Source organism: Pseudoliparis swirei, chromosome 20 (genome assembly GCF_029220125.1).
Source record: "Pseudoliparis swirei isolate HS2019 ecotype Mariana Trench chromosome 20, NWPU_hadal_v1, whole genome shotgun sequence".
NCBI lineage: Eukaryota > Metazoa > Chordata > Actinopteri > Perciformes > Liparidae > Pseudoliparis > Pseudoliparis swirei.
Window position 1 is genome coordinate 7,903,126 of NC_079407.1, and position 22,440 is coordinate 7,925,565.

Consider the following 22,440-nt stretch of genomic DNA (forward strand, 5'->3'; position numbering starts at 1 on the left):
AAAATGTGTGAAATAAAAAACACTTCGAAGGCAGCGGACAGTAAAAGTGTTTTAGGCCAACACATGTTTAGCAGAGGATCTAAGAGCTCTTAAGATCGCGATCCTGGCAGCAGCTTCTGAAATTTTTTATTTATTTTTTGATTAAACCAGAAACGAGACCATGAAAGTAATCTAACCGACTGGTGATGAAGGCGTGTATTAGTGTTTTTCTAGGTCAGCTGTAGACACAAGGTCTCTTCAGGTCAGAGTCTATGATTACTCCCAGATTCCTGTGCAAAGCACACCCTGTCTACACAGAACACTTTATTCTGTTGACCACCTCACGAAAAAGTACGCTTTTTATTATGATTATGATATAGCTGCTATTTCAAGGTGTCGGATGCATTCGATCAGCGTTTCACATCATATGCTGTTCACCTAATTTTCTAGTTATTTCGACCTTAATTAAATATTATGCCCTCTCAGCCAATACATCGTGATCAACAGAGTTTACGTACTCATAAACTTTAAAAAGCTAATTCTAAATCGATTTCATTGAGGCTTTGATGATTCTATGCTGGATTTCGCACACAGTCGTCGAGGGCTAATCCCGGTTTGTCATACCAGTTTGAGCTTTCCCGAATGCGCCCATTCGGTACTCTTTCTCTTTGCGTCTCTTGGTTTAGATCAGTTGTTGGGTAATGTGAGCACCTTGGTGGAAGACACTGATCATGTAACTTGTGCACATGCTGATCGCTTTGAGAGACACAGCTGGGAATTTAATAGGCTGTGTTTGCTCTCGTTGGCGGCTCGATCCAAACAGGTACTCCGGGTGTGAGTCTGTTTGTGTCTGTACCTGACTGTGTATGTGTGTGTATTTGTGTGTGTATGTGTATAATGCATTTTTATTTGTGCGAGTGTGCATGGACACTCTTGTGCACGGTAAGAAAATTATACATGGCAGTTCTGAAGAATAAATCATAACAATGTGTGGGAGCAGACACACACAAACATACACACACAAACACACACACACACACACCTGACTCTGAGGTTGGATTGTACCCGTGATAAGAAGACTTGCAGGTGTGCGAGTGGGCGTAAATTAGTCACAAATAGATGGCAAATAGAAATGCATTTGTAACAAGCAAGTGCTTTATGTACTTATGTGGTTTTATTTTAGTTTCCATGAGCAACCACAGACACAAATCACCATTCTCTAGTCAAACAGTCGTCAGAGCCAGCATGTGAGGTATTAGCACAGATCCAGCTTCAAGTTCACATTACCACATCAAACAGACCCACACACAGCGGAGTCTGTGTTGGGTCCGTTTCAGTTGTTGCATTGGAGGGAAAGTCTCTGGCAGAGAATGACCTCTATTCATTTCTAATGGCGGCTTAATGTTACTGTGGAGCTCATGACAACAGGATAAACAAAAACAACTTTATTAATATGTGTGTCAAGAACAGACACACACACACACACACAATATGACAACGTTTATTTGGTAATCAACCTGTCGGAGCAGTAGCATAGCAACCCAGCCATACAAATGAGACAGACACGCGTCGCTTGTCAGAATTTAAATACAAATTGAGCACAGATGCGTTCGCATCTCCTTTAAGTTTATTCAGTTTGCCATAATACAATATCGTTGTTACTGCTTGTACTTTGTGTACCCGGGTGTGTTTTGATGATCACTATCATTGTTGTGGCATCCCTGACATGGTTACCAGATAACTTAAAAACAAAATATATAAACACAGGTGTCCCACTACACACTCACACTCACAGCACACTTGCTCTAAAGGTTAATAAAGGTTAGCAATGCTCTGACATGCTTCAGCTTTTTATTATTTTAGAAACGTTTGAAAGATGTACACACATTGTGTTTGTACATTTTGTAAATGTTTTGTGTGTGTGTGTGTGTGTCTGCGTATAACGTGCTATTTGTGCTCCTTATGGTCACAGTGAATGGACACAGGGGGTGAACAGATGACACTTATGGGTCATGTTTGTTATCAATTCTAATGATGACAGGAAATGCCAGCGCAAATAAACACTGATATGAATATGCGACCACATTTACACTGACATGCACTCGTTACACGTTATCATGATAGAAATAGATCTGTATCAACCATTGCCAAAGGGCCTGGAACCGCAAATGCTTGACATAAACTTGTAATGCAGCTCCAACCGGGGATCACAGGCCAAATATGGTCTCTTGTGGCTGAACAAGGAAGTGCTATCTTGAACTGTTTTAAAGGCACCGCTGATTCCCAGTGTGGTTATGCTTGGAGAAAGATGTCAACTGAGGAAGAAGGAAAATGTCGTTGTACAAAATAATACTCATAGTGGTAAACTCGTCAAACAATTTAAACGGCAAAAACAATTAGCGCGTACAATTAAAGCCAGTAAAGCAAAAAGAGGCCGTAAAGCTATTCTGTTGAGGAGGGGAAGGTTGTTCCACAGTTAATAAAATTACAATTAAAAAACCTTGAGTTGTAGCCCAGTCCTAAAACTGGGATAAACAAGCGCAACGTCACAGAACATTTTGTACACAGCTGTGGGCTGAGAATAAGCCCACTAGCTGTGTGACATTGACCTTCAATCCAAATCTCTAAAAAATACGAAGGAGCACAAAACTGGTAAACCCTCTGACACAAACACACCCCAGAAGAGAAAATGTTTGACTCGGTAGGTCACGATAACACGGTGGCAGACCGATCAGTGTTGTGCGTGTGCATGCTTATGACATGTCCTGATGAGGCAGTTGATTTGGGCTGCTGGTAGGGCGTACTCTAATCTGGCACGCACTTACTGGCACTGCGCTAACGAGTTATCCCACTGACAGCCACTGCCCTGGGAACAGGAGCTCAAGCTCACCTACACACACACACACACAGACTCAGATGCAAAATACACACGCAAATCACACACACATTCACACAAACGCACCCCTCTCGAGGCAATGTCTTTTCTGATCGCGCCTTGGGGCTTGTGGGCACAGACGGATGAACAGTAAAACACACACACACACACACACACACACAGGATAGAAAGTGGCATACACATAAACAAACATGCTTACAGAAAACACACAAAATAGTGAGCTCATTCTCACCCCCCACTGCTCTCTGTCATCCAGTTTTTGCAGACAGAGTTTATCACACAGATGGAGAGAGAACTTTTTTCCGGGGGGATTGTGTCTCTGTTATATTTCACAAATCGGAACGCAGCTAAAACGGCGTGAGAAAAGCCTGCTGCCCTGTGCGTTGGTGATCATTCTTAACCTTTGGGAACAATACGATGCACCCACTTCACGACAGCCACTCCCAATATGATGGAAATGAATAGTGCGATTGGCACGTTGTTGGCAGAGAGGAGCCGCGAGGCCGATTGTACTTTACCGCTCAGAAGACGAGCACTGCACATTACGCACTGAGAACGTTTGACCTCGTAATAACAGCAAAGGGATGTTCCCTCCCATCATCATACAAACAATGGCGGCGTTGGTTTATATAGAGGAGGATCTTATGTTACTGGATATTTTCATTGCAAAAGGCCTCCAAGATAACTTTGCCCCACATTTGTTTCTATCGTCTTGCCAATAAGCAGAACCCCCCCCTGCCATACAGGATCATGCATCTCATTCAGATGATACACTCCTTGATTGAACTTTGTTGGTCATGATGATTACCTGTCTGGGTTTGGTCTCCATTTGTCTCGTCTGCTTCTTGTAATGGTTACTGCTCATTGTGTTTATTCCTCTCTCTCTCTCTCTCTCTCTGTCTGGCTGTCGGTGCTTATTTGTGGTGTTTTAGGAAAGAACAGGATGTGTTGTCTCTGTTTGCCGAGTGCCTGAGTGTGTGCGTGTCACACAATCCCGCTGTTTATGTCTCCGGTTTGATTGCTGGAATTTGTCTGTCAGATTTGACGGCTCCTGTCTGGAATCAATCGGGCTGAAAGGTGATGCAGCAGAGTAAGCGGCCCCTCGCAATACCACTACTTTGAGCGTGGTCGGGAGGGTTCGGTGTGCTGCGTGTTGCTCATCTACTTTAGCAGTCGGTGAAAATGCACTTCAATTGTTCATCTCATTCCATTTCATCACGATCATCCTCTGCTTTCGATCATTAAAGTTGCATCATCTATAAGCTCATTTAACCCTGTGGGAGTGCAGTTCCATTACATTAGGCTTAGGTTATCCAATAAGTGAATATTGCTCACGGCTCTTGGCGCTTCATCCTCATTTTTCTGCTGTCTTCTCATTCCTCGACAGGCTGGCAAAAGCGGCTCACACAAAGGAGGAGGCAGGGCGGTTACTCGGAGAAGAGATGCGGCAAGGTGAAATTCTCAGGTGAGGAAACAACTGCCGTGAGAAGAGACAACGAAAGATACCGTGACATGAGAACGTGAGAGAATGGAGACGTGACAATGTGCCGTAAAGCCAAAGTAGGATAGCGATAAGTCACAAAAACAAAAGATGGAGAAAAAAAACAACAACTAAGTTTTAGTCTGCATCCCCCTGATTGGCTGTCAGCTACATGACCAGATTTATGGCAGGAAGGCCGGGACAGATGGGAAACAACTGTGTGAGATGATAGAGGGAAAACAATAAAAGAGGGAATGGAAAAACAAGAGTGGAGAAAGTTGGTTCAGCTGACCCTCTGGTTATTTCCTGTCAATGGAGATTGTAGAGATTGAAAAAGACCTGACAGAAGTGGAGGTGAAGAGAGTGGGAGAGAAGGAGAAGATGAGACGTCAGGGAAGGAAAAGTTCTCAACTTCTCCAATCAGGCCGCTGACATTGAAAACTGCTAAATGAGTAAACCATCGGGTGAGGCAGCGCATGCAACCGCTCTCTGTTTACACTATCTTCGCCTTATCACCGTTGACAGATTTGGCTCCTATCCGTTCCTCCATTTGGTGCTGTCAGCCTTATGATTTATGTCATCTGACATTATAAAACGGGTTCTCGTGACAAGCAGTGCCAGTGCTCTCTTCCACTCAGCACACTCACACACACACACCTACACACACTCACTTACTCACTCACCCACACACACTCACTCAGGCACCAGAGAGGAGCTCGAAGTCTTACCTCTCCTCCTGTCTCACCTTAGACTCCATTCATTTGTTATCACATCAAGCCACAAACCCTGAATGAGAGGAACAACAACCACTCAACCCCGCTGAGCTCTCTAGAACTGTCAGGTCACGTTGCACGCGAGACCCAGCCACGTTCATAACGCTTCTGTTTGTGAGTCTACGGGCTTGTGCGTGTGTGTGTGCTCGCTCGCGCATGTGTGTAATAAAATAGGTAACTGTCCAGTGTGCTCTCGCCCTCATGTTCCTTTAAAAAGTGTTCTTGGAATAACAGAATGTTCTATTCCATCACTAGTTTTTCACATCAAAATCTTTTTATGGGTTTTGGACTTGAGTGTGTGTGTGTGTGCGCGCATGCGTGTGTGTGAGAGACTTTGTCAGCTGATCTAGTGATCTCTCATGTTGCTCAAAGTGCTTTTCATCTGAGCATATATTCTTGAGAGTCAGAGAGAGAGAGCGAGAGCGAGCGCTGTAAAACATGGTTGTGCCCTTTTTTAAGGACACGGCGGTTACATCAGTCCTTCGTTTCTCTTTGTCTCTACGTCCACCAATCTTATTTATTTTACTCCATGTCCTGTGTTCTTTTTCTGGTTATTAATTTGACATGTTTCATTCATTCCCTGCATCTGTGGAAGTCTATAAATAAAAACAAAATAAAACATTCAAGCGCTCCTTCCTCTGCAAATCAATTTGAGAGCGTTCAGCCACAAATTTGTCATGGCAGAATAAAAAAATGAAAAGAAATTGAGCATAAGTGGAATTTTGTAACTACATTTTTCAATCAAAATCCATAAATGTGCTGCTCAATCTCACTTTAAAATATAAGTTGTTGAGAGGCAGATATTTGGGGCGAGGTGTGTGACATAGGATCAGAGCTGCGAGCTCAAAAGTAATTCCTCTCTCAGGAATCTTGCCGAAGACGCCCTTCAACGTTACCTCGCAGACTTGAATAGGGCTTGAATTGGTTCTGTACTTCTTGTTTTGTCTGTAATCTTCCATAGGTCTGCCTCAGACATGTAAAGGTGCATAGCCGTGTCTACCACGTGGCTTTAACTATTTACTTACAGTATTCTGTGGAAACAGTACTTACATTAACAGCACGGCAAAGCTCTGTGCCAAGAAGGATTTTTAAAACCTCACGACGTCTCAAGGGAGAGTTATCCCAGAACGTACAGCGTACTCTTTTTCATAAATGCTCTGCCTCAAAAGCCCACAGTTACACATATTCGCTCCAGGGAGCAGTAACCACAGTCTCCTGATCTTACGCGCTAATAAACTCCACTGGAGCGTGTGGGGATTTAAGTGTCAAAAGTATTTTGTGAAAGACGGAGAGAGAGATCGGCTCGAAGAAATTTCACATCAGTTTGGGATTCCGACGACAGTCTTTCTGAACCACACCTTAAATGGTTAACGATGTCTTGTTCACACACATGCTTGTCATTTTTCACTTGATGACAGATACCTACGTAGCTATTAGCTGTACTGTCAAAGTATTTATGCGACAACTCCCATAAAAAGTTCACAGACTTTTCTTGGCCGCCGTGACATGGCATTGAAGTAGTGTCAATTTACCGAGACCAACTTATGAAATGCTCTTTGTTTGTGTGTGTCAGAGGAGCGTGTGTGCGGCAGCAGCAGGCCCTTCGAGCGACTCTCTCCGTGCTCCGATCCTCTGGCAGTGAGCTCACAGATGTACGGGGTTTCCTCAGCCAGCTGACAGGGGTCTGGCAGGCCTTCAGATCTCAGATACTGCAGCACAGCACACAGGTGTTCTCAGGTAACACACACACACACACACACACATTAACACACCTGGACACACCGACTTCAGCTTCACATTTGCAGGACGTTTTGAAACCGATAGTGGGAGGGACAGATATTTAGATGATGTACGAGGGAAGCAAGAGAGAGAGAGTGCATTTTAATACTTAGCTGGAGCAAGCATAAAAGAGAAATATTGGAGAAAAAAAGGAGGAAAGAGGGTTGAGGAAATAATTTTTCAGCAGGAGTTAATATTACTTTAACTTGTGGGATGGACACTTTTAGTTCTGGCAGCAGCACCCACAATGGACGACTCTAGTCTAAAGTGTGTGTTTACAGCCACGACATAAACTGAAAGATAATTTAGGAGGGAAAGAATGTGTTCGTGTTTATGGGTGTATGAATGCAGTAAACTGATGAAACTCTTACTATAGATTTTAAAGAGAAAAGCAAGGGGAGCAGAAATGCGGGCTGTGTGTGTGTGCGAATACGTGTACATGTGCATGCGTGCGTGTGTGTGTGTGTGTGTGTTTATTGTTGACAATAAATAGCCGAAGGAGAGCTAACCTCCAGCTCACCTCATGGGTGGGTCTTTTTCTCTTTACTTCACGTTCCAAACAGCTGGTGCGTGTGTGTGTGTATGTGCGAGCATCAGGGGGACGGGGGATATTTTTTTGTGGGGGGGGGGGAGGCAGAGGGAGGGAACAAGGGAGAATTTATTAGAGGAAGAGGAAGATAAAGATAAAGAAAACAGTCTGCTGTTGGTATTGATGCCGTGTGAGTGTGTGTTTGTTCAGTGACGTGAAAGGCAGCTGCTGCACGAACTAACACAGGCAATAAAATACACACCCAGGAATGTGCACACAAACACACACGCATGCATAAAAGCCAACATGCCCACAGTACATATGATCACAGAAACCTATAATTTCTTCCAAACTAATCATCACATTCAGACTCGCACGCTCAGAAACTTAAATTAGGGGTCATATCAAACTTGATTTTATTGCTCTTTTGCTTCTTGTCTCCCAAAATAACTATTTGTCGCACAGACAAACAAAACACAGATGATGGGAATAATTATACCGTTTTATTACCTCGGAAAAATAAATGTTTTTATAGAAACTAGGCTAAATGCGCGCCAGTTTGTGGAGCTTCTCAACTCCAGCCATGTCGAAGCAAATCTTTGATTTTCTATAAATATACAGTATTCAAAATAAAAAGTGTTTTCTGGGCCTAAAAATGAATGAATTTAGTGAGGATATTATAGCATACGGAAATTGTAAACAACTAACCATTTGTCTGTTGCTCTGCTGCTTTGGCTCTCGGCCCGCGGGTATCTTTGAGCCGCGTAGCCCACATTGGGATTGCGAGAACAACAACGTGAACCGGTGCCGAGCCGCCAGCTCCTCCGGGTCCACTTTGAGAATCATCACTAGGCCGACGTCAGCATTTAGAAGACAACTGGGATGAACTGGATGAAGTTGATTTCGCTGCAGCGATCCAAGTTTTTTCAGTTCCACACTAGATCAATGAAAGTATATATAAATACAATTATAAATATATAATTTTCTTTATGAATTCATTAAGCAATCAATAAATCTAATGCTCTGACCCAAAACAATTATTACATTAGGTAATTTCCGCTGTCCCAGAACTTTAATAATTGTTATTTTGGAGGGTTGTCCATGGTGTTGGCAGCAGAGGGCTGGATTTGTCATTTGGATGATTTTTTAAATCTAGCGAACTCTTGCTAGATACTCAAGATTACTACATTTTCCCTTTTTAGTTTTATTCTTGAGACACATGTCCGTGGACTGTGGAAATGAGCCAGAACTTTTTCCAGAATGTGTAAGAACCTGTTGGCCTCGTAGGACTGATTAGCAGACCTGTACAAAGCACACACACCTTCGGCAATCACCTGTATAATAATTCAGAGTGATATGGGTGTTGGCTCACAATTAATCTCTGCTACCTGTCTGTCAGCGTTCTGTGGTTGGCGTCAAACAGAAGAAGAAAAAAAGAAGGGAAGGGGAAAGCCGGTGAGAAACATAAGGAGGTTGCCTAATGTGAACTGACGAATGTGGTTCATGGCCAGGTGGAGAAGAAGAGGGTGGAAACGAAAGAATAACCTCAAGGGATGTGGTATTTTACAGGGAGCAGGACAAAGACGATCGCTGAGATTAAAACACAATTCATCCGTGATCATTTTGTGCAGATGTCAGCATCTGCCAACTGGAATTTAAGGTGATGGACAGAGAATTAAAAAAAAGTGTGGGAGTTTTTATTCAACACTTTGGAAAAGAGGACAGAGCATTGACAGGGAAATCAAGGTTAAAAGGCAAAGACTAAGTGTGACTAAGGGTTTATGAATCTGTGTGTGTGTGCGTGTGTGTGCGTGTGTGTGCGCGTGCATATGTGTGTGAGGCCGATCCCTGAACCGCAGCCATCTGCCAACACCATGGGCTATCCTTAGACTATATGATATGGTGTCTATTTCCCGAGAAGCTGTGTGCGTGTGTGCATGGGTGTGCATGGGTGTGTGTGACAGAAACAATATAAAAACCTCTAATATGTTCCCGGCAAAGAGTTTTCCTTTCCATCTCCTCCCTGCCTCCACGTCTGTTAGCCGTGTATAGGATGACTATACTATGTCATGCTGTTATACTGATGTCAAGAGAGCTATTATGTGAATAATCAATGAAGAAATCTATCTGGTGCAATGTGCATACATTATTGAAAGATTTATGGACTGCATTAGAAATAAACGTATTCCCTGACAAGCATCAGCTGGAGTACAGTTTGTAGTTTAGAAGCTGTATTGATTTTAGTACTCATAATAAACTAGTGTAAACACCATCCAGTGTGTAGCTGTTTGCGTGTTAATAGGTTACCGTAACGGGACCCTGTAGTGTCACATGGTCTTTTGGATTACACTTATTTATACTTTACGCCTTACAATTAGCCTCATACACTGTAAATACCAGCATATCTAGAGGTGCTGGGTATTTCTGGTTGGAGAGAAAATGTGTGACCAATTATTATGAATCGCATTATCGAAATGCAATTATATCCGAACATTTGTAAATTTATAGTCAATGTTACTGTAGAACACAGTATGTGTGAGTGAACATATTCATCACTTCCGTGGTCCTGTGTTTCTCCCCTACTTTTAATCAATTTACAGTCTTACACCTTCTTCCGGACAAAAACTGCCAGTATAGCCTGTTCTGGTCACAGTTTATGTAATACTGAGATATTTCCACTCTCAGTATCACCTCCTTCACGTTTTCTTCTCGATTGCTCATACAGTGACCTTTGCTTCTTTCAGTTGTGCTAAAGCCCAAACGCACCGAGAGCAATAGATGACTCGTCAACTGAGGCAGAGTGATGCTGCTATGGCGCACTGCGGGCCCCAGATTTGAAATGCCAACACCACAGAGCCAGTGGTATTTTAGGAAAAGCTTGCTATTTAGGCAGCATCTTTGTATATTACAGAAACCTTATAAGAAACACCAACACCTATAGCCCATAGTCACTAAAGTAACCATTGGAGCCATTTTTACAAGCCAGATATCTTCCAAACATTATGACACTACAATGGGAACAATTGGGGTAACATTGACCTTTTGTGAAACCTAGCTGTGTAAATATTTAATATCAGCGATAGGAAAATGATGTTGACTGTGTTGGTGATTTGCCATATAAATATCTGAAGCTTCTCTTAGCGGCAAACCTTCCCTAATCTTGAAAGGATCTGTGCGTTAGCTCTGTGACACATAATAGAAGCACTGCAGAGAAAGAACGTATTTATGCTCCATCAAGTATTTACACGACCATTTCTGTTTGGACGTGTCCGTTACAAGAGGGTTTCTGTGTGTGTCTTTCCCGCAATTGGTTCTTTTGGCATTCATTATTGTGCGTTCGGTATTATTATTGTCGGTCTGTACAGGTTTCTGATTGTCTCTGTGTGAGTGCGCGCGTGTGTTCCTTTACCCCGGTGAACCTTGTCATGTCACAGTGACCAGAAAGCAATTATCGTTGTTTTGACGCTTTGAGGAGGACCTCCTTCCCTCTTCCTGCAGAGAGACTGAGAGAGAAAGCAAGAGGGAGCGGGGGCGAGAGAAGTGAATAAAAACAAAGCCGCAGAAAGAGAGGAAGAAACGCACAAAGGAAGCCAGAGAGGGGAGAGACGGGATAGAGAGGGATGAAGGGGAGAAAAACAATAAGAGAGAAAGAGAGAGAGAGGAAAACAAAGACTCGGGGGAGGAAAATGTCAGGCTGACATTGCTGGATGAGTTAAGAGCTGTCCAGAGTCACTGCCACTGTGCCCTGCGGTACGCTCAGAAGGACCCTCACAGACAACTCTTTCAATATCCAGTGGACACACACGGACACACTCGCAAATAGAAACACATAGCGCCTCTCTGACACACTGCACGACCCACACTGCTCGCCCAGCGGCCATACAAAACAGTGAGTCACACACCCACACAGAGCCTTTGTCTGTTGGCTTTTTCTGCTTTAGAAAACGGCGAGGAATCAACCTGCAGCGCGCACAGGACCACCGCGACCTGAAGAGCGCTTGAACCTCTTGATTATCGGCTGCATGGACGTGTGTCATTAAAGCAGCACAGTTCCACTGTCACCCTCCCCAAACACACACACATGTTTTTTCACACAAAAGTGTGTCACGACGTTCAGATGTTCCTCAAAGCCACGTTTGCCGGAATAAGAAGCATTTTTCAAAAGGTTTGGTTTGTTCTATGCGTGTTTGTAATTTCCACATCGCAAAACCAAAGACCTTCCTCAAGATGGAAAACACAAACGCTCGAATACGTCTGCACAGGCGGAGTGATCCATTAAGAAGAAGCGCCTGTCTCTGTCTCTCTCTCTCTCTCTCCACAGAGCTGTAGTGCAGCAGTGCATAATTGGTTATCAGACACTTACAAAAGCACACTTGATGGTGAGTTTGATCATTTTGGTTTCACCCAGTAGAACTCCAATTTCATAAATCATCATTTAGAGAAAATATGTAAAGTGTGCCATTAAGGCAGCTGCTCATTATCTGGGGAACATCCCTTTGATTGACTTTACATGAATATGAAACGCTGTGTTATCTTAAATCATGTTCACCGAACGAGTTTGAGTCCATTTTAAATAGCCGTAACAAATGTTTACCGGTTAGCTCGGCTCTATTAATAAATAGGGTCGTTGTGGTTTTTGCCTGATTGTAGGGAAGAATTGCACTTTCATACTTTTGTACTATGGTGTTTTAATATGACTAATACAAATACTAACTGAAACGCTCATTTTGATACTCTTAACACAATCGTTATCTTTAAATGAACACGCTTCTGGTTTTATCATTACTTCGCTCAGAACAGATAAACTGTATTAAATATTTCATCCATACAATGCAGGGCTACTTGTGGTTCCTAGAGTCTTACAAAGTAGGATGGGAGCCAGAACCTTCAGTTATCAAGCTCCTCTTTTATGGAACCAGCTTCCACCTCCAGTCCAGGAGGCAGACACAGTCACCTCATTTAACCCTTGTGTTGCCTTAGGGTCATTTTGACCCGAATCAATATTACACCCTCCCCCCGCTTTAGGATTAATTTGACCCCATTCAATGTTTAATGTCGGTGTTCTTTCGGTAGTCAACAAACAAACATAAAGTGCCTCACACTTAAACTTGGAAAACAATTCACCGGAAAACAGTCACCGGGTTCATCAAGAAATGCATAGATGACGTTGTTCCTACCAAGTCGGTTCGGATTTATCCCAACCAGAAACCGTGGATAAATGGCGATGTTCGCGCTGCACTCCGCACGCGTAACACCGCCTTTGACTCCGGGAATATGGCGGAATACAAAAGAGCCCGCTACGACCTCCGTAAGACCATCGGCTCTGCCAAGCGGGAGTTCAGGAACAAGGTGGAGGAAAAGCTCAAGAGCCATGACGTGAGAGGTGTGTGGAAGGGGCTACAGACAATCACGGACTTCAGAGGGAAAACCAGCGGTGAAGAGAACTCCTCTACCTCCCTCCCAGGCGAGCTAAATACATTCTTTGCTCGGTTCGACGTGAACGGCAGCCCGCCAAGGCAGCGCCCCGAGGAGACCAGCCTGCTGATCATCTCAGAGGCTGACGTGCGCAGAGCCTTCAAGCCGGTGGACATCCGGAAGGCGGCAGGTCACGACCACATCCCGGGCGGCCCCCTCAGAGCATGTGCAGACCAGTTGGCAGGAGTCTTCGCAGACATCTTCAACCTCTCCTGTCCCAGGCTGTTGTTCCTGAGAGCTTCAAGATGTCCACCATTGTGCCTGTCCCCAAACACCCCAAGGTAACCTGCCTGAATGACTGGAGACCCGTAGCCCTCACCTCGATTGTCAGTAAATGCTTCGAGAGGTTGGTCAAGGACTTCATTTGTTCCATGTTGCCTGCCACGCTGGACCCATGGCAATTTGCATATCGTCAAAACAGATCCACCGACGACGCAATTGCCATGGCACTTCACACCGCCTTTCCCACCTGGAGGGAGGAACTGTTGTGTGCGAATGCTGGTTGTGGACTACAGCTCAGCGTTCAACACTATTGTTCCCGCCAAGCTCGACACCAAGCTCAGAGGTCTAGGCCTGCACTCTACCATGTGCAGCTGGATACTGGACTTCCTGTCGGGCCGCCAGGTGGTGAGGATGGGCGGTACCACCTCAGAGCCGCTGACCCTCAACACGGGAGCCCCTCAGGGATGCGTGTTGAGCCCTCTCCTACTCCCTGTACACCCACGACTGCACGGCCATGCACAGCTCCAACGTCATCATCAAGTTTGCTGACGACACAACAGTGTTGGGGCTGATCACCGACGACGACGAGACAGCCTATAGGGAGGAGGTTGGATCACTGGTACAGTGGTGCCAGGAGAACAGCCTCGTCCTCAACGACAAGAAGACCAAGGAGCTGATCGTGGACTACAGGAAGCGGAGAGGAGAGCACACCGCCATCTCCATAGACGGAGTTGCAGTAGAGAGGTCAGCAGCTTCAAGTTCCTCGGCGTGCACATCTCCGAGGACCTCACATGGACCACGCACACCACTCACGTGGTGAAAAGGGCCCAACAACGCCTGTATTTCCTTAGGCGACTGAGGAAATTCAACATGGCCCCCGCATCCTCAGAACATTCTACACCAGTACCATCGAGAGTGTTCTGACAGGTTGCATGACCGTCTGGTACGGGAACTGCACCGCCCTGGAGCGAGGGCACTACAGAGGGTGGTGCGGTCGGCACAATACATCGTTGGAGGTGAGCTTCCTCCATCCTAGACATATACACTAAGCGGTGCGTGGCCAGGGCCAAACGGATGATGAAAGACAATAACCACCCCGCCACAAACTGTTCACCCTTCTACCGTCAGGCAGGCGATACCGCAGTATCAAGTGCCGACAAACAGACTGAGGGACAGCTTCTTCAGTCAGGCCATCAGGCTGCTGAACAAGGACTGAGACCTCATTAACACTACACACCAGAACATATTCTGTGAATATCTATGGCCATGGTGTATATTTTATTACATTGTTTATATATATATATATTGTATATATATATTGTATGTATATACATATATATATATATAGTCTCAAAAAAGTGTATATTTTATTACATTGTTTTATATATATATATTGCCATGATGTATATTCTATTACATTGTTTTATATATATATTGTTAATACTTTCTTCTTTTTTTTGTGTGGATATTGTATAGTTTATTCTCATTCTTATTCTTTTTTTAGTCTGCTACTGTTGTCGGGAGTTTTGCACATAAGAATTTCACGAACCGATTATACTTGTATAAAAGGGGATGTGACAATAAAAACTTGAAACTTGAAACTTGAAACAATATTAATTCTAATAATTTTCTGGAGGTTTTAATTGCTGGCGTCAAATTGAACCCAAAGGGTAAAATATGTTAGTAAATATAAAGATAACAGGAGGGTGAAACATTGAATCGGGTCAAAATGACCCAAAGGCGGGGGGAGGGTGTAATATTGATTCGGGTCAAAATGACCCTAAGGCAACACAAGGGTTAAGAGTAGACTCAAGACCTTCCTCTTTGATAGAGCTTATAGTTAGGGCTGAATCAGGTTCACCTGATCCCCTATCTCCTCTTCTCTCTCTACTTATGAATGCATTTTCATCTCTCCATTGCACATTACTAACTTTGCTTCCTCCCGGAGTCCTTGTGACTTCACGTCTCATAGGGTCCATTGGACCTGGCTGGGTCTGATGCCATGGCCCTGCTGATGCCCCGCCCACTCATCCTCTCTACCTCCATCTGCCTGATGGATCACGGAGGTCTGGATCGTGGTCCATGACTACTACCAACTATTCATACACTCTGTCATACTCATAGAATGTGTTGTAACTCTGTAATGATTCCTTCTGTACACATCACATCTATTGCATCTGTCCATCCTGGAGAGGGATCCTCCTCTGTTGCTCTCATGAAGGTTTCTTCCCTTTTTTCCCTGTGAAAGGGTTTCTTCTATTGTTTTGGGAGTTGTTCCTGATCCGATGTGAGGTTCTGGGACAGGGATGCCGTATGTGTACAGATTGTAAAGCCCTCTGAGGCATATTTGTAATTTGTGATAATGGACTGTACAAAATAAACTGAATTGAATTGAATTGTCTCCACAAACGCTTCACATGCGCTTTAACTGTGTATCCATGACCCAACGTCTATTTTCGTCTGACTCACCTGAGTAATGACTGTTGTCAGCTGAGAGAATTGCCAAAAGAGGAAGACTACTGATAAAGGTAATGGGGAAGTTAGGGATGATGTCGGGTAAGATAATGGGAATGAATGGTGATGATGATAACTATGCCAATCATTTTATGTTTCTCATTTCTACTTGAAGCAGAGGCAAATATTTCTACTGATGAAAGTTATGTGCACGACAAAATTGTTGTGTTTCAGAAAACAGTGACCTGCCTCGAGTTATCCAATTCAATTCAATTCAGTTTATTTGTATAGCCCAATTTCACAAATTACAAATTTGTCTCGGAGTGCTTTACAATCTGTACACATAGACATCCCTGCCCCAAAACCTCACATCGGACCAGGAAAAACTCCCAAATAACCCTTCAGGGGGAAAAAAAGGGAAGAAACCTGCAGGAGAGCAACAGAGGAGGATCCCTCTCCAGGATCCACCACTCAGACTTGGAGCTTAAGTGCTTTTCTCTTTACGTGATATCCGCTGTTGCCTTGAGCTGCTGGCCGGTCGTAAGGCCTACATATTGCAGTTAAACGTTTCTTCCAGGTCTATTTTTTTTACACAATTGTATGAATGCATCCACCAGCCCGGAAGTAGTTATGCAAATTTGAATGTGCAGAGCAACATTACACTCCCTATCTTTGCAGGATCACAGCAGGTTCAGATGCAAGCACATGTTGTCTCTGTTGCTAGAGCAGTGGTTCTCAAATGGTACCTCACGTACCCCTCTTTCAAAATAGTTATTTAATAAAGTGTAAGTTCATAAATAGAATTGTATACGTTCTATATTAAATATATATATTTTTTAAACAAAAAATGCAATATTTCACGGGGGGTGCATCCCTGAAAAAAGCTTGAGAATTACTGTGCTCGAGCATACATGGACAGACAGTGGAGGGAGGAAACAGTAGCAGTATAGCAGCTACTTTGTGTCAGACACGCAACAACAAAGACTGCCAGGCTGCGGTGTTCAGTTTCATGGCTTCCCTTGAACACAAACTCCCTCGTACTCCCTCCTCCTCAACACTGTCCCCTCCTTCTGCTCCTTCGGCCCCCACACACACACACACATCTTTTCAACTTCTTCTTTGCGTTTCAATTCAACCCCTTGGTTTTCTTTTCAAACCTACTGTATTTCACACTCTTCTTCATCACCTCTCATTTGAGGGGCTCTCATGTTTCTGTCTGGAGTTTCTGTCTTCCTTTTGTTCACCCTCCTCATTGTTTTGTTTATCCTTCCAATCCAGTCACTCTCGTGGATAGATTAATTTGGTGTCGCAACAATGTGATAGAAAACTCTGTCTACTCTACCTGTCTTTGTAAATCATACAGTGTAACTCTGTGTTTGTTTGTGTTGGAACAGCGCTGACGCATTCCGGTGAGGAGTTACAGAACATGAGGGAAGATAAGGAGCGCCTAACTCAGCAGCTGATGTAAGTGTCTACACGTATGTGGCGAAAGCGTGTACATGCACATGCGCAGGTGGATTTTGGTATGTGGAATGTGCCGGGTGAAGAGAAGGTCACCACAGGGTTTGGCTTTGTATGATTTTTCTCTACCAATAAAAACCTTCTGAACAGCCCCACTTGCTCCGCCCAAACCAGGAAATGCTCACGTTCCACATACCGGGCCTGCTAAGCTGCAACAACAGAGGATTTGACTTGTGTACACTCACACAAAGGTCTAGTCAGGGATTTAGGACTTCAGGAAAAAATATGCCCCTGTGGCTTTTGAAAGTAGGCTGATGACGAAGCTCTATCAGTTTTGACATGTTTTGGTTTCCCTTTTTACCTGGACCTGCGGACAGAAATACACACACACACACACTGTCCAATGGTTTGATTTATGACAATACCTGCAAAGCTAATGGTATGCCCACCACCTTAGCTGCACTTTGTTTGGTCCTAGCAGATTGGCAAACTTTAGAAAAGCTACATTCAATTCAGTTTATTTTGTAGTCCATTATCATAAATTACAAATTTGCCTCAGAGGGCTTTACAATCTGTACACATACGGCATCCCTGTCCCAGGACCTCACATCGGATCAGGAAAAACTCCCAAGAAATAGAAACAACCCTTTCACGGGGAACAAAGGGAAGAAACCTTCAGGAGAGCAACAGAGGAGGATCCCTCTCCAGGATGGACAGGTGCAATAGATGACATGTGTACAGAAGGAATCATTACAGAGTTGCAACACATTCAATGAGTATGACAGTAAGAGCAAAACTAAGAGTACGGTAAAAATTACACCCGCTAAACATCAGCCTATGAGCACCCATGGACCCTGTGCCCAGTGATTTACTTATCAGCATCTACTGTTATCACAAGCACCATAAAACAGTCCACTGTTTAGGTCAAGTTAGTTCACTCTCCAAGAATTCCAAATAGATAAATTATTCCATATTTGGTCATCTCCTGATGCAGAACTGTTACAAGTGTTTCTGAGTTGTAGTGTTGTCTTTAAGCAGCAGAGGATGCTTTTTGAGCTTGTGTGAGAGACTTTCATGATATTTGACAAATGGACCACTTTGAAAGTGCACACACTGACGCACACATGGACAAATACCCACAGAAACACCCTGCAAAAGTAGACAAAAACACAAACATCCCCCTACACACCAAGGGAGTGAATGTTAAACATTGCTGCTATCTGAATATCAGAACATTAAAGGACTACTTGACCTGACAGACTGCAGATGAAGCACTCATTTGCTCTCTAATGTTTCCTCCTTCTCCTTCTATAACCTCATCAGTCTCTTTCGCTGTTCCCCAAATGCTTTTTGTCAAGAATCTTTTTTGACCTTTTTAGACATTTCAATTCAAAGCGTTCTGTTATGGGAAAGACTATCTCATGCAGTGTGTGGTGTAGTTGAATTTATATATATTATTGTTTGATAAGATAGTTTTTAGTTGAGCAAATTGGTTTGCTCTACATATAAAGGAAGACAAAAAATAAAAATACATCTATTGCTATTACAAATACACTTATATTGACATCTTGCCCTCTAACCTGCCATACAAATTGTCCAGAACTCTGTGTGTTTGTGTGCGTGTGCGTGCGCGTGTGTGTGTGTGGAATGTGCACGTCAGGGATACAATACAGGGATAAGGGCTGAGACGGAGAGGATGGAGGGGATGTTTGCAGTCGCACGCAACCCACCCAGACATATGGACATGTGCTATAGGGAGAATCAGCCTTAAGGTCATGTTGCATAAAGATGAGGTGTGTGTTTGTGTGTGTGTGTGTGTGTGTGTGTATGTGTGTGTAGGATTGTCGAAAGGCAAAACCGGGGCTCACCTCTATCTGAATAGCTCAACCCTGCTGTTTAATGCAGCGGAACTGTTTACAATATTTAACCTCATATTTCAATATTTGTGCCTAATGTTGCCGATTGTAGCGACATAGTTCGGCCTATCATGTACCTTAACTTTCATATTTTCCAAATGACAATATTTTAACAACAATTTCTAAATTCGTAATTTTCTGTAACTATCTTGTCAGGGTTATCAGTCAAAAAGATAATTTGAGTCATGTCAATTTCCAGTTTTTGTCAGAGAGCTTTGAAACTGAAAAACATGAAATCTGACAATCCCCTTTGATGTGAATTTTAAAGTAACAATGTTATGAGGAACATAATTACAATAAAGATACATAAATGGTGATATATAATATAAAGTACTTGATCATTTTGGGTAAATATTAAATACCAGTAAAGAATAATGACAACGACAAATTGCTGTAGTGGAGAAACCTATCAGATCAAAAATAAAGCATTGAAAATGATTTTAAAATACTGTTAGCAAAAAATACTCAATTTAGAAAAATGGCCCTGACAAGTGTTATTTATAGAAAATGTTGATTTGTAATGTAACAAACGATTAGCAGTATGAAATTGCGTGGAATAAAATTAAAGGTACACATGTGTACAGTAAATCTCTGTAAATGTACTTAATTACAATCCATCAGTAACTAAATATAAACACAACCCAATGATTTCTCTTTTTGTCCGATGTGTTGGCAGACAGTCAGGTGAGCCTAGACTTAAGTCCACATGGGACGTCTGGGTTGATTGGCTAATCCTCCTTTCACTGTCCTCGTACTGCTGATTGGTTGCCTGCTTCAAACCCCCTCTTCCATGTTCGCTGTGTGTATGTGTGTTGGCGTGTGCGCGTGACCTTTAAGTCTCACCGTGCATCATATCAGCTTCAGAGCTTCACAAACCTGCGACGCTCGAACCACGAACAAAAAGTACCAGTTTGTTGGTGTGCAAGAAGTGTTGTCATGACAACTACCCGACCCCCCTCCTCCATCAGACTTCCGCACCTGTTAGGTTTCTATGGCGCCAGCTGCATTGCCTTGGATACTCACATACACATATATTTCAGGGGCAGTCTGAGGACAGTGGGAGGCTGTGGAATCCTTCAGTCTGACCAGCATGCCCCAGAGACACTCAACTCACACGCTGTTTTTCATGACTATTTACACACTTGCACTCTCCTCAGGACCGTATAGCTTCTTCTCACAGACCTCCATGATCCATCAGGCAGATGGAGGTAGAGAGGAGGAGTGGGCGGAGCATCAGCAGGGCCATGGCATCAGACCCAGCCAGGTCCAATGGACCATATGAGATGTGAAGTCACAAGGACTCTGGAGAGGAAGCAGAGTTAATATGTGCAATGGAGAGATGAAAATTCATCCATAAGTAGAGAAAGAAGAGCAGATATATGTGCTCAGTGTATCCAAAAACGTCCCCCAGCAGCTCATAAACCTATCGCAGCATATCTAGGGGCTGGACCAGGGCAACTCGTGCCATTGGCCACCGAACAAGTCCATAGGAGCGATGTGCAGATACAGTGTGCAGCTTCCCCTCAGGCACTTTGACGGCGTTTGTCAAATAGGATCACAGAGAGCGTCACAAACCCCCTCCTGTAATGTCTGGATGACATGTATGTCAGAGGTGTTTGGGAGGCTTCCTGCTGCATTCTGATTGGCAGGAGACGCTGAGCTCATCCTTTCATCAGAGGATGAACACATGGATCATCCAACACAGAAGCAGGCCAGGTTGAAAGGATGGATTAGAGGGAAGAGAGGGATAGATGAAAGACGGGATGAATGCGCGAAGCAAAGGAGGAGAGATGAAAGAGTGGATGATGGAATGAGTGAAGGTCAAGAGAGAAAGAGCAACGGATTGATGTGATTGATGTGATACAGCTTGTTTTCATAAGGCGGGAGCGCACGCGCGGGGAGAATGCGTACATTAAAGTGCGTGTGTGTGTGTGTGTGTGTGTATGCGTGTGTGTGAGCACACAACGTGTTTCTGTTGGCAGTAAAATAACTATTGATTCCCAGGGTGAATCCAAGGACCTCATTTCCTACCAAGATCTTACTCTGCCATTTGCCTGACACACACACACACACACACACACACACACACAGAAACACAGACTGACACTTTTATCTCCCTCCGTCACCTCATTCCCTATTTATCACATATTAGATTAAATCAATCACAGCCCTTGAGGATGCCTTTTGCATTCCTTCTTTCTTTCTCAGATAAAATAAAAAATCAACTCATCCCTCATGTCTCCCTCTCCCTTCCCCTCCCCCCCCTTTCTGGACTCTGTTATCATGTGAGCACATGCTGCCCAATAAATGTTATTTTCCTGAAATGCGAAGAGGTCTTTCCCTCTCATGTGGCTGTTTGGTATTTTAGTGACTTGCCATTCCCCACGGTGTGAGGGGGAGAGTCAGCAGGGTGTCGCGGTTACATTACAACTTCAGTGTCAAGATTCACCATGTTTTTTTCGCCGTCTGCCACCCGTCTGCTCAGACTAGATCACAGCAAACTTAGCTCATTCTTCTTCACTTTAATTTGTGGAGGCACGCCCTTGTGTTTCGCATGTCTGTTTTGTTTGGTGATACTTTGTTTGACCAGCTGGCACATCTCATTACACAACATTCGTATATTTTTATGATGATAACGGCTAAGAAGTCAGAGTGAAGACTCTTTGATTCTTATCAGCATCTTTCATTACCAGCACCTATTTAACTGTTTACAGCCGGCTGTAAGGCGGCAGGTATGCGTTCCATATATGTAGTCTGTAATTTGAGAAGCGCGTGTTGTCATGCTGCGATTACCCGTGCCAGATCCGCTGTGGTTTCCTGGACAAAGTCTTACGAAACCAGCTCTTTTTTTCCCTCCTTCAACACATTACTCTGACTGGTTGTGATTCATAATTCGACATAGTTTCTTAGTTTATGCTGTGCAAGCTATTACAAGTGGAGACGGTGACCTCCTCGGGTCACATTGAACTGAACCTGACCCGCCAGATGGTTCGTTACACCGAACCATCTGAGAGCGTCTTTATAAACTGTTCGGGGGAAAAAAAGCACTTTCAAAGAATACGTGGCAGGCGATTGGATTAACCATCTGTCAATTGGAAATAAAGTAAAACCATCTTTTTTTTACGTCGACAAAAGCCTCCAGTGCCGTTCTTTGCTTGTCTTTTCGATGAAGAGGAAGCCGCCATGGTTGTTTAGAGCCAACAGTCGCCTTTCCATGCTGTCTCGCACAAACCTACGCCACGCCCGCAGCTGCCAGTAGCTCCTCACGGGACACTGAGTGGTCTGGTCACTGGCATTAGTCAACCTTACCACATGGATCTTCGTGTGATATGTGATCCCACGATTCTCACGTGACCTTGTGTCATTAAGTGAATCCAGCTGACGTGCAAGGACACATTTGACTCCCATTTCAATGGAAATCGATAGGACAAATTTACATTTAAACCTCTGAGGAAGCTACATGCCGTGACTGTAAC

General features: G+C 43.8%; 1 protein-coding gene across 1 annotated transcript in view; it reads left to right on the plus strand.

Annotated features, from left to right (window-relative positions):
* lekr1 (leucine, glutamate and lysine rich 1) overlaps positions 1 to 22,440 on the plus strand; it is a 77,934-nt gene that overhangs the window by 30,984 nt on the left and 24,510 nt on the right. Inside the window, exons 4-6 of the mRNA XM_056441213.1 lie at positions 4,263 to 4,340; positions 6,702 to 6,865; positions 16,982 to 17,051. Of these exons, the coding sequence (XP_056297188.1) occupies positions 4,263 to 4,340; positions 6,702 to 6,865; positions 16,982 to 17,051 (312 nt within the window). The remainder of the gene's footprint in view (positions 1 to 4,262; positions 4,341 to 6,701; positions 6,866 to 16,981; positions 17,052 to 22,440) is intronic.